The sequence below is a fragment of the Parastagonospora nodorum genome, assembly GCF_000146915.1.
Source record: "Parastagonospora nodorum SN15 chromosome Unknown scaffold_10, whole genome shotgun sequence".
Lineage (NCBI taxonomy): Eukaryota > Fungi > Ascomycota > Dothideomycetes > Pleosporales > Phaeosphaeriaceae > Parastagonospora > Parastagonospora nodorum.
In genome coordinates this window covers 1,258,911-1,269,429 of record NW_001884558.1, presented here as the reverse complement: position 1 = coordinate 1,269,429, position 10,519 = coordinate 1,258,911, and the positions used below count along the sequence as shown (strand labels likewise).

The 10,519-nt window shown below is 52.1% G+C and overlaps 8 protein-coding genes across 8 annotated transcripts in view; 4 read left to right on the top strand and 4 right to left on the bottom strand.

The window, feature by feature from the left end:
- Window positions 1–216, top strand: part of SNOG_07245 (hypothetical protein) — a gene marked incomplete at both ends in the record, with an annotated part of 638 nt that extends 422 nt beyond the window's left edge. The window contains one exon of the mRNA XM_001797539.1: window positions 58–216. Within this exon, the coding sequence (XP_001797591.1) occupies window positions 58–216 (159 nt within the window). The remainder of the gene's footprint in view (window positions 1–57) is intronic.
- A 130-nt stretch (window positions 217–346) lies between these two features.
- SNOG_07244 (hypothetical protein) lies at window positions 347–1,293 on the bottom strand (the record flags this gene model as incomplete). Its single annotated transcript, XM_001797538.1, has 2 exons — window positions 347–554; window positions 614–1,293. 2 exons carry the CDS (start codon window positions 1,291–1,293, stop codon window positions 347–349), a joined length of 888 nt encoding a protein of 295 aa, XP_001797590.1.
- Window positions 1,294–1,680: 387 nt separating this feature from the next.
- SNOG_07243 (hypothetical protein) lies at window positions 1,681–2,512 on the bottom strand (the record flags this gene model as incomplete). Its single annotated transcript, XM_001797537.1, has 3 exons — window positions 1,681–1,789; window positions 1,960–2,211; window positions 2,274–2,512. The coding sequence occupies 3 exons, from the start codon at window positions 2,510–2,512 to the stop codon at window positions 1,681–1,683; spliced, it is 600 nt and encodes a 199-aa protein (XP_001797589.1).
- A 360-nt stretch (window positions 2,513–2,872) lies between these two features.
- Window positions 2,873–3,066, top strand: SNOG_07242 (hypothetical protein; the record flags this gene model as incomplete). The annotated part of the gene is made up of 2 exons (XM_001797536.1): window positions 2,873–2,935; window positions 3,004–3,066. 2 exons carry the CDS (start codon window positions 2,873–2,875, stop codon window positions 3,064–3,066), a joined length of 126 nt encoding a protein of 41 aa, XP_001797588.1.
- Window positions 3,067–3,423: 357 nt separating this feature from the next.
- SNOG_07241 (hypothetical protein) lies at window positions 3,424–3,903 on the bottom strand (the record flags this gene model as incomplete). The annotated part of the gene is made up of 3 exons (XM_001797535.1): window positions 3,424–3,488; window positions 3,541–3,602; window positions 3,680–3,903. The coding sequence occupies 3 exons, from the start codon at window positions 3,901–3,903 to the stop codon at window positions 3,424–3,426; spliced, it is 351 nt and encodes a 116-aa protein (XP_001797587.1).
- Window positions 3,904–4,739: 836 nt separating this feature from the next.
- SNOG_07240 (hypothetical protein) lies at window positions 4,740–5,238 on the bottom strand (the record flags this gene model as incomplete). The annotated part of the gene is made up of 2 exons (XM_001797534.1): window positions 4,740–4,872; window positions 4,928–5,238. 2 exons carry the CDS (start codon window positions 5,236–5,238, stop codon window positions 4,740–4,742), a joined length of 444 nt encoding a protein of 147 aa, XP_001797586.1.
- Window positions 5,239–5,258: 20 nt separating this feature from the next.
- Window positions 5,259–5,631, top strand: SNOG_07239 (hypothetical protein; the record flags this gene model as incomplete). Its single annotated transcript, XM_001797533.1, has 2 exons — window positions 5,259–5,299; window positions 5,457–5,631. 2 exons carry the CDS (start codon window positions 5,259–5,261, stop codon window positions 5,629–5,631), a joined length of 216 nt encoding a protein of 71 aa, XP_001797585.1.
- Window positions 5,632–5,779: 148 nt separating this feature from the next.
- On the top strand, window positions 5,780–10,319 carry SNOG_07238 (hypothetical protein; the record flags this gene model as incomplete). The annotated part of the gene is given in 12 exon segments (XM_001797532.1): window positions 5,780–6,388; window positions 6,432–6,777; window positions 6,829–7,111; window positions 7,259–7,460; window positions 7,538–7,793; window positions 8,161–8,196; window positions 8,245–8,526; window positions 8,591–8,924; window positions 9,187–9,550; window positions 9,570–9,827; window positions 9,887–9,929; window positions 9,988–10,319. The coding sequence occupies 12 exon segments, from the start codon at window positions 5,780–5,782 to the stop codon at window positions 10,317–10,319; spliced, it is 3,345 nt and encodes a 1,114-aa protein (XP_001797584.1).
- Window positions 10,320–10,519: the final 200 nt, after the last annotated feature.

The following is a 10,519-nucleotide window of genomic DNA, read 5'->3' as shown; positions in this document are numbered from 1 at the left end:
GTGGATTGAAACACGCTCGCCATGTCGCTCTTCACCGCGGGCATGACCGGTGTTCAGCGGGAGCATATACCTGCTGGTGTTGGATCCGCTTTGGTTCAAGTTTCTGGGGCCGGTGACGCCACTTGGTGGGTTGTGCTTGATTGGGGGGTGGGTGGCGCTGGCGGCGAGGGGCAGGCCGGTTATGGGGTGGGGGAAGTTCAAATAGAAAAGGTGTGAGATATCAGAGTGTGGATCTTGCATATTGAGCTGGGCTCTTGGTGGATGGATGTATTTGCATTACGAATTGGGTATCTTTGATTCACTTTTGGGCGCTTCGTCTACTCCAGCTGCGACAGATGGGAGAAGGCTACAAGTACTCCTTCTTCCGGCCTGTGCGCGTGTACTGGTTCAAATGCCATTCGACATCGCCCTCCTTGTTCTCCAGCGTGCCGGCCCGGATCTCGAATAACCTCATGCTCATCCGCGGTCCGACTTCTGCGAGCTCGACGGCCTGGTAGCCTGTTTTGACGAAGACGTGGTGTCGGACTTCGATCGTGTCTTCGATGTTTTTGAATCTAGCATGCACGTTAGCTACCGCACTTACTGATTGATTGAGGGTGTGAATTGGACTTACGTGACGACCCTATTTCCCACCTTGGCCGTGCCCTCCCTCGGCGGGAAAAGATGCTTGAGAACCTGAACAACGCGCTCGCCCAACTTCGTGGAGAACCCCTCGAATATCAAATGCGGATAACTCTCGCTCACCGTCCCCCTCGCACTGTTCGGAATGTCCGCCCTCAGCACCACATTATGCAAACTAAAGCTTGCCGTCGGTCCATGTGGGAAATGTGATACGGTCAGAGCAGTAGGTGTACCGCGGTGTTCATGAAGTAAAATAATGTCGCTGAGTCCAGACGATTGCGCACTCGATACCAGATTGTTCAATATCAAATTACCACGATTGAGTCTAATCGCCGTCGGCAGCAACAAGCGTATCTCCTTCGCAAACGTCCCCAACCTCGAACTCGGATCGCGACTCGTGGTGACCAAGATGCGCGGGTCCACGACGCCGGAAAGTTGCGCGTATTCGTCGTCGAGGCCGAGTTCTTCCTCTGCGGTGCGGTCGGCGCGCGATTCGTCGTATTTGTAGTCGGTGCGGAGCGTCGAGTCTTCGGCGAGGTCTTTGGCGAGGGGCTTGCCAGAGGCGAGCGAGGCTTTGAGGGCGGCGCGTTTGGAGGCGAGTTCGGCGTCGCGCAGGGTGAGGGCGCGGCGGTAGAGGTAGTCGCGGCGCTCGCGGGCTTGTTTGCGTATCATTGTGGTAGATGATGTGATGATGTGCTGTGAAGGTGTATGTGAAGCTGTGAGGTTGTATGCGCGAGATATCGTGTTGCGAATTGGGTCGTGGTTGAGAGCTCGAAATTTTGGAGGCGCTTATCGATAAGCCAACCACAGGGCTGAAGTGCACCAATCCCAGCGCTACGGACTTCCGACTTCACTTGTTCCCGGATATCCTCACAAGATTACAAGTTGCCAAATGTCCATCTGATGAGCACTCCTGGAGGTCTTCAAATTGCTTTATAAAACATGTCGCAAAGAACAATAGGTCAAGTATTTCACTTTTGCTTCATCATGTCTCTTCCATATCTTCTACCCGCCTTTTTGCTCCTGAAACCCCCCCAGCACCTCGCAACCTGTGAGCACCTATGATAAGACATTGATCCAGCACAGGTAGCTACCCGCATTCTCGGAAGAGAATGTCGGGTCAGCGGGCCCTCTGAACTCTCCAAGCGACTTGCTGCTATCATTGATGCTGCCAAAGCGTCAGTATACCTAGATCTGATCATGAGAGCTGGATACCCTTGCAGACTTTTGTCCCCACCGAACGCAGGTGGCAGAAGTAAGTGAGGATATCCAGGATACACTAACCTGAAGAAGTTGCAAGTACACGTATCCGTCACGTGGAAAAGCCACGGCTCGTACCGCTCGCCGTTGACTGTGAATTCAGCGTGCTGGCCAGCATTCTTGGTCGTCTCGTTGAGGTCATGAGTGTCTCCGGCAGCCGTCGTAACTTGGCCGCAGGGAATCATCTCGTCGTCGTCCTCGGGAGCGCGTGCAGCCACCTCTTTGCCATTGACAACGAAGCACTTGTAGAAGGCGATCCACTCCTCGAACTTGCCGGTCACGGGGCCATAATACTCGCCGATGGGTGATCCGACACCGCGGGTTGCCTCACTGCGTTATCACGTTGTCAGCATCTAGGCTCGCAGTATCGAAAACATACAAGAAGCACTTACCGGTAGAAGATGCAGTGGAAGCCAGACTCGACATTGTAGTCGACTGGGTACGGGTACCTGCCATTGTCGATCTGATTGTCAAAGGCCTTGATCTCGTTCAGGTCTGTCATGCTGTAATGTACGCCCTTGTTGGTGATAACCTCACCAGCGATCCGGAGCGAGCTGGGAGCAGACACCAACGGGGCCGCTATGACAGAGCCAACCGCTGCGAGGGCGCCGAGGATTGTAGGAAAGCGCATGTTGTCCAAATGTTTGGGTAGTTTGTGTTGGTTGAGGCTGGAGTACTACGGCGTACTGTAGTTGACGGGTGTGGAGAAGCAGGAGGGAGCAGCACCGCAGTATATATAAGAGCCTTCGAACGATTCTCCAGGAACGTGCTTCACTGCAGCCTCAACAATTCTTTCTTTTCTCTCACTTCGTTTGCCTTTACCAGAGGATCCGGGCTTGGATTCGCACTATCTCGGCGCCCGGTTTGTCAAGGAGAGATTGCTACACCACATCACTCAATCGACCAACTAACCTTCCCTCGACCAATAAACCAAAACCTCAACCAGGACCTCAAACCCCCAACAAACACAATCAACCCAACAGCTACCAACATGCGCTTCCCCACCATCTCCGTCCTCCCCTTCTTTCTGACCCTCACCTTCGCAAAGGCTGCGGTGAAGCAGACCTCTACGACCGCAGCGGCCCACGCGGCCTGCTCTTTGATGATAACCTCTGCCACCAGGTCACCGGCGACTTCGAGGCCGCCACCATCTTCAAGGGCTGCGACTGCACCATGTACAAGTAAATTGAGAGCGTTAGAGAGGTAGATAGGGTTGGATGAGATGCCAACGTTGAGGTAGTGGATATGGATGCGCCCATGGCGATTTCGAGGCTAGGGCTGATGCGAGGGACGCGGAGTTGCAGATCACGTTTACTAGGGACATGAAGTTGAGCTGGTATAAGTGTCTGCGCCGAAACTAGACGAGGGGCGGGACTTCTACTCCCATGCTGCTCATCATGGTCATGATGGCCATCATACTCTCCAATGCGGTGTGAACTCAAAAGGTCTTGAGGGCGGATGTTCTTAAACAATGCTTGGGGTATCATTACTTCCACATGAATTCCAAAACGTTGGGTACATTGCTACCTTCCATCTCGATCTTCACTGTACCAGTGCTGTTCCATTCCAATCTCCATCAATCCAGTCTTCTTCAAGGCCGGTAACAACTAACGTGCGTCGCTCTTAGCTTCCACTTGCCCCCATCAACCCATCCCGTACATCTCTCAATCTTAGCCACATCCTCGTCGTATCCGTTGTTACATGCGCCGGCGTCTTGCGCACTGCTTCATATTAGCTCTCATTCACACTCCTCTCTACATTCCCTCACATTCCACCAGTGATGAGAGAGAATACTTACTTCCACAGCCCACACCAACAATCATACACCTTGATCCCCGCTATGCTACCCGAGTTCAGTACATCCGTGCAGCCGCCGTCGTTGATGTGTATGTCCTGCGATACGGTGCCGTTCGCGAAGAGGAATTGAGCGCAGATGGAGTCGTTCGGGGCACCGCATGTAGCCAACGCAATAGGCGTAGAGAGTACGACGGGAAGGAGGGACAGAAGGGCGAGAAGCTGCATTGCAGGAAGTGTAGGAATCTAGCGGTTGAATGTAGGAAGAAGTGCTGCGAGTTGAATGCAGTTGAGATATTGTTCAAGTCGAGGTATTCACCAAGTCGGGATTAGATGAATAGGGTTTTGAGGATTGAAGATTGGAGGAGTAGGTATTAAATGCAACAAGGGCAAGGCAATTGTGGTCACAAGATCCTAAGAGGGGTCCAAGAAAGAAGGTACTATGCGTATATGATTGGTGCAGGCGTAGTGACTGTGATGGTCGGGTGCGGCCAATCACAATGCCGGGAGATGCTAGTGCCGGACCCGGGAACTCCCACTGCGTAGGATGATCGACATGGTAGTTTTGATGTGGGAACTTGGTCGCTTAGGTTAAGTAACTTAAAGTTCGTACTAGAGTAATTCCTTCGCTTGCTGTGTGGTTTGAAATTGAGGTTCATCGTGGCTGTTCCTACGTCAGTGTACGGGAAATGTGGTTTGACGCCTCAACGATGCGTACTTGAATGTGGACTGATGCCTCGATGGTTTGTGTTTATATGTGTCCTTTTCGTTATGGTTACTTCATCGAGTAGTTAGAATTGCAAAACTGGTTGTCAGTATTGACCGGTTTTTGACCCGGGTAACTGGAAGCGCGCCTCGCCGCATGCAAGTACTTGAGAGAGTTCATATATGCATGCAAGCAGTGCAGAAGCGTGTGAAATTTTAATTTCAATCTCAAAGTAGTCGAGCCGTGTGTCGAAGCCGAAATCGGAGCAGGAAATGGCTTTTCCACTCCGATCGATCCATGTCACTTCACTGATGCTGTCCGCGCTTGCCGCGCTTCTGGGACTGCTTCAGCGCACCACCTAGTAGTCCTCCTTGCACCACCAGCCAACGAAAAACTTGTCAGTGTGCATGGGGCGACTCCACTCCGGTTTGTTAGGCTCGCCCTCCCAGCCCACCAAGGTCTCGGTGTACTGAGCGCCATCGCAGGCATAGCTACAAGACAGTGTCAGATCACTCTCATCGACAGGACCTCGCAAATGTCACTGACCTGTAGAAGGTACAAGCACAGCCAGGATCGACCTTGGCGGCGATCATGCGGTCCGGTGCATTCGGATGGTTCGGATCGAATTGCTCGTACTTGAAGATGTTGCACATGAACTGGTCGCGCGGGATGCACTTGTAGACTTGGGAGACGAAGTCTTGGCGAGTGCCGTCTCTGAGCATGTACTGGCCACAGGCGTAGCGAGAGGCTTTGGGACAGTCGGCGGCTTCGGCAGCAATAGCGGTATGGTTTGAGGTCGGTGCTGCGAAGACGGCAGTGGTGGCAGCAATAGCCGCGATGAGCTTGAAAAACAGCATTTTTGCTGTCTTTTGCAATGATGTTTGTGGAGAGTAACAGAATTCGAGGCAGGAGCAAAGAGTAAGTCCCGATGCTAGCTCGAGCACGTGCGCGCTCAGTCAGGCAAGAGCAGGTGAATGGGCAGTTGCAAATGTCGAGGTTTTTTCGATTTTTCCTATGGCAGGAATATGTATGCCAAAAGCACGGCATAATCGGGCGGCAAGCTATGAGATGGTAGAAGCAAGCCGTTTCGACATATCATGGACCTGGGCATAACGGGATGCGACAGTGATGAACTTCGGGTCCGATCCAAGAACAGTCCGATGTCATCAAAGGGCCACTCCTGCTACCGCATAACCAACCCAGGAACACCACAATCCATTATGCACGGCTCAGTGAAACCTGGGAGCTGAAATGGCGTGGCAAACAAACAATCTGTTGAATCCGATCTAGCTCTCAGAGTACTTTCACTTTGGGCGCAAAATCACGCTCATGTCGCGCCACCTCGATAAACCCTTCCGCTGGCCTACACTCAACCTTCTACCTCTTCTGATTTGAATCATGCGCTTCGTCCTGGTGGTCCTACTCGGCCTTCTTCTATCAGTTCGTAGTGACGTCTCTGCACACCATGTCGACGCCGCGATACCAGATTCCTCCCAAATCTCGAATCTGATCTTTCCCGCTCACGTCGCGAGGCCCGGGGGCGAAAACTCTACAGTAATTAGCCACAAAAGGCGCTGGAATGGTCCACCACCCGCACCTGCCGCTGATGATGTCTGGGAGAAGATGAAGTGCAAGGGACGCAAGTTCATGGCGCAAATGTCCTATTCTGACTTTGATGCTGGTCAAATGCTCCCAGTGCCGCAGAATACAGCTCAAAGCCCATGGTACCTTGGTGAGTTCCAACGCTGTACAACAATGTCTGCTTTGCTGACACATTCAGCGCATCTCTATTCGTGGGCGTACGTTATCTCCAGCGTTGGAGAAGTATACCGCAGTCTCGGCCCCGGCGGATACTGGGGCGTTTCCGATTTTTTCAGACACATTAGCATCTCGGACAAGTGTGTGGAGGAAGGTGGCAAATGGATAGCGGCCGTGATCACGCACTATCAGCAAGGCACCCTCGTGGATGGTCAGAGGTACACTTCGCCAAACGGAGAAGTCAAGAGGGTCAGGATAAACTTCAGTGCCGGTAAAGTGCCGCTAACTTTAGATCAAGGCTTCTGGGGCGTATTTCTACATGGCCGTAAACCCTCAAGGAGGCATAATCGTACAGAACACGCTCGGTCCTCGAGAAGCTGCAAACAAGGTCTACCCAGGCAACTACCCTGACACCGAGTTACCAGCTTTACAGAAGCTGTCGGATATGATGTGGATGATGTGGGAGTACTACGTCCCTGCTGCCCAGCGTACCAATCTCGACTTCGTCATGTCTCTGAGCATCAGCAATCCCACGAGCCTAAGCATCATACGACGCGCGTTTGATTCGCAGGGTCAGGTACTTACTGCGACCCCCTATAAGTTCGACCCCAATTCTGATGGAGGGCTTGCACTGCTTGGTACATTGAATCTACGTAAATCTCCATTTTCAAGCCACTCACCGTAATCAGGCTCACCAAACGGCGCACGTGTAGCGCACTTCCTCATACAACGCAAACCCCAAGTCGGACTGAAGACCGTCATCGGCATTTATGGTTTTGAAAGCCAGGCAAAATCCCGCGCGCCTTGCCTCATGTTCAAGCTGGGTAATCTGGCTGCTGCTACGCCACGTCCTCCGGTCCAGAGATCGGAATTAGGTCCATCATCAGGTGCAGAGCAGAACATGCCAGTTGAAGAAACGTCGGTAAAGCGGGTCTTGGAGCAGAGGAACTTTGTCAGGACGCACATATTTCGGTTTGATGGGAACGTAACTTTGCCGAGCGAGTACATGTGAAAGAAAGATGAATGGAGACTTATAAAGCAATCCAGGACATAGAAATTAAATGATGATGTTCTTAGAGGCTGGAGACAGTATGAATGATTTTTTTTTGGCATTTCCAGTCTAATTTTCTTGCACGTCGATATGCATGCTGTCAACAGCATCGCAGTTGAAAGAGCGCAAACAGCTTGGGCCTCAAACGGAGGCTTCTACTCAAAGCGTGCCAGTACTAGCCCGCCCGCCCGCCCGCCAGTCCTTATTGTGTCCACTGGAGTAGCCGTCCTCTACTATCGTGCGCTTCAACTTGCCACCTTGACACTCCAAGTATGCATGTCTCGATCCTTTTGACACTCGTTGCATGGATCACGGTTGTGGTCAGCGACACCAGTCATGTACGACAGGAGGTTGCAGTACATGCGCTCCTCACCACGAAGAACTCAACGGACTCAACTCTTGGAAAGTCGTCAACTTCTCATGGCCTCCCCAAGCCAAACGCCGCCTGGTTCAAACAGCCCCCACCAGTCGCTGACGAGGCGACGTGGAGTAGAGCTGTATGTAAAGGAACCAAGATGATGGCGCAAATGTCGTACTCAGACTACGACGTTGGACAGCTACTCGCGGAACCGAAAGACTCCGTCCAAAGCCCATGGTCACTAGGTAATTTAGCCGAGTGAAAACCCTTGGTCACGAATTTCGCAGGCTGATACCTTGATATAGCCGACTTAGACGACTGGGGCTACAAGTTGTATCCGGCACGCCCAGTATATTGCGACTACAGTACTGGTGGATTCTGGGGAATATCAAATTTTCTCCAGAACCAAGGGATAACCGACAAGTGTAGTCCAAACGGCAAGGAGGGAGAGTGGGAGGGCTCAGGGAATACTTCACTACGACCCCGATCCTGAGGATTTTGCCTCGCCCTTTTCGCAAGAGTACCAAGATCCCTGGGGGATCGATCGTCGTGTAGGTTTGAATGCCTGTTACGACCCGAGGATAGTACTAACACATAACGCTAGGTGGACAGAGGCTCACTTCTTCATGTCCGTCCTGGCCGGAGCCGGTAAGCCTTCTGCGTCAATCTAATCAATGTCGCTAACATTTGTCACAGGCATCATAGCCCAGGATCGTCAGAGTCCATGGGAGTCACTCAAGAAGCTTCATCCAACAGACGCCGATCCTGACGAGTTACCCATGTTGCAGCGATCCTCGGACATGATGTGGATCATGTGGGAGAACACAGTCGAATTCAGCAGACGTCACGAGCTCAAGTTGTTTCTCTCGCTGTCGATCAAAAACCCCGAGACACAGGCTCTCATCCAACATGCCCTCAGTGACGTGGGTAAAGAGCTTACCGTGGAACCTGTGGAGTTCAAGACAACGACGCCGCAAGGCAGGGCGCTTCTCAGTGCGTAAGCCCGTTTGCGATTCTGATGATCAAGGACTGAATAGCTCAGGCAGCGCCAACGGCTCAGGCTTTGCCCATTTCCTCATCCAGCGCAAGCTACAGGTCGGTCTCAAGAGCATTGATCGCGTCTTGGTCTTTCAGGGTGAAAGCAAGTCGAAGGCTCCGTGCTTGATGTTCGGCGTGGTGAACCTCAGCGCTCCTACACCTCGACCTAGGGACGATACAACAAAGGATCCAGCAGCTGGACCAGGCAGCGACCCGAATGATACAGAAATGACCGAAGAGCCGGACGACCCGGATCTTTTGCCAGAGGGTGGAAACGTTGGGGCTTGGTCACTTCAGAAGCGCAGCTTTGTTCGGGTGCACACATTCAGGTTGAATGAGCGTGGCAATGTTACGCTTTCGAGTTCTTGATTCTAGATTCAAGTCATGTTAGATTCATGGGCAGATAGATGGGGCGAGTAATTTGCACCATGAATGACGGGGCAGGTGAGAACGAGCGCGGAAAAGTTTTTGCCCTGGGCAACTCTCACTCGAGTTATTCTTTCACCGTTTGTTTCAGCCGCCCCATGCCGCCGCGTCAGTACGCTAGAAAACAAATCTGAACTCTTTTAACTATCCGTTGTCAAGTCATTTTACCTACAGCACGGTCATACGCGCCTCAACTATGGTTTCTCCTATCGTAATTATCCTCGTCGCGTGTATCACCCTCGTGGTCGGCGATGCGGGCCATGCGCGCCATGAGAAGCTACTCGAGAAAATCGCGAATTTCCCAGACTCGAGCTTCCGAGAGCAATTGCAGACGCTACATTCCTCAGTCCATCATTTCTCTGGGCCACAGATTGGCGGAACTGCAACAGAACTTCCCGAACCAGCAACCGACGCGATGTGGAACACTGCCGTGTGCAAAGGCCGCAAGATGATTGCGCAGATGTCTTACTCCGATTACGACGTCGCACAGCTGCTTCCAAATCCCAAGGATACGGTCCAGAGTCCGTGGGGATACGGTGTGTTCTCATGCTGCATAGTCCAGGCCCGGCAAATTGGCTAACACCGGCGTTGCAGCTGATTTGAAGAAGTGGGGCTACAACATGTTCTACTCGCCCCCAGATTACCGCGATTACTCTGCCGGTAAATACTGGGGCATTTCTACTGTCCTCAAAGGCATGAAGTACACGGACGTGTGTGGTAGAAAGCCTGGCGAGTGGAAAGCTCTCTCCATTCAACATATGGATGGAAGTACAAAGCCACTGAAAGAACAAATTTACACAGACCCTAGTGGTAAAGTGAGAAGGGTAAACGCTTATTCAAGCATTCTACGACGCTTTGCTGAGCTTGGTACTAGGCGACCGCCGCATACTTCTACATGTCAGTATTGGAAGGAGCTGGTGAGTTGCCCAATATTACAACAGGATTCTTGACGCCACGAGCTGACATTCTGCACAGGAATCATGGCTCAGAATCGACATGGCCCGTGGGATGCTCTGCAAGCGCTTCATCCCTTGGACTACGCAGCCGAAGAGGTGCCTGAACTGCAAAGATCTTCCGACATGATGTGGGCAATGTGGGAGTACGCCGTACCATCTGATCAGCGACAAAATTTGGAAATGTTCTCGACACTAGCGATCGGAAACCAGAAGACTTTGGCCTTGATTAGCCGCGCTTTGAAGAGTCTGGGGAAAGAGTTGTCACGGGCACCTACCGTGATTGAGATGAACACCGAAGAAGGAAAGGCGCTTCTAAGTAAGTACCGACACGAGCGGCACGCATGTGTCTGAAGAGCTTTGGCATTAACTTCTTCTAGGTTCACCGAATGGAGCAGGCTTTGCGCACTTTCTCATCGAAAGGAAAGCACAAGTCGGCCATAAAAGAATTGACGTGGTTCTACTTTTTGAGTGCGAAAGCGCAAGGTCATCACCGTGTATGGTCTTTGGTGTCGAAGATGTTGAGGTTCCGACGCCGCGACCCAAGGATGACG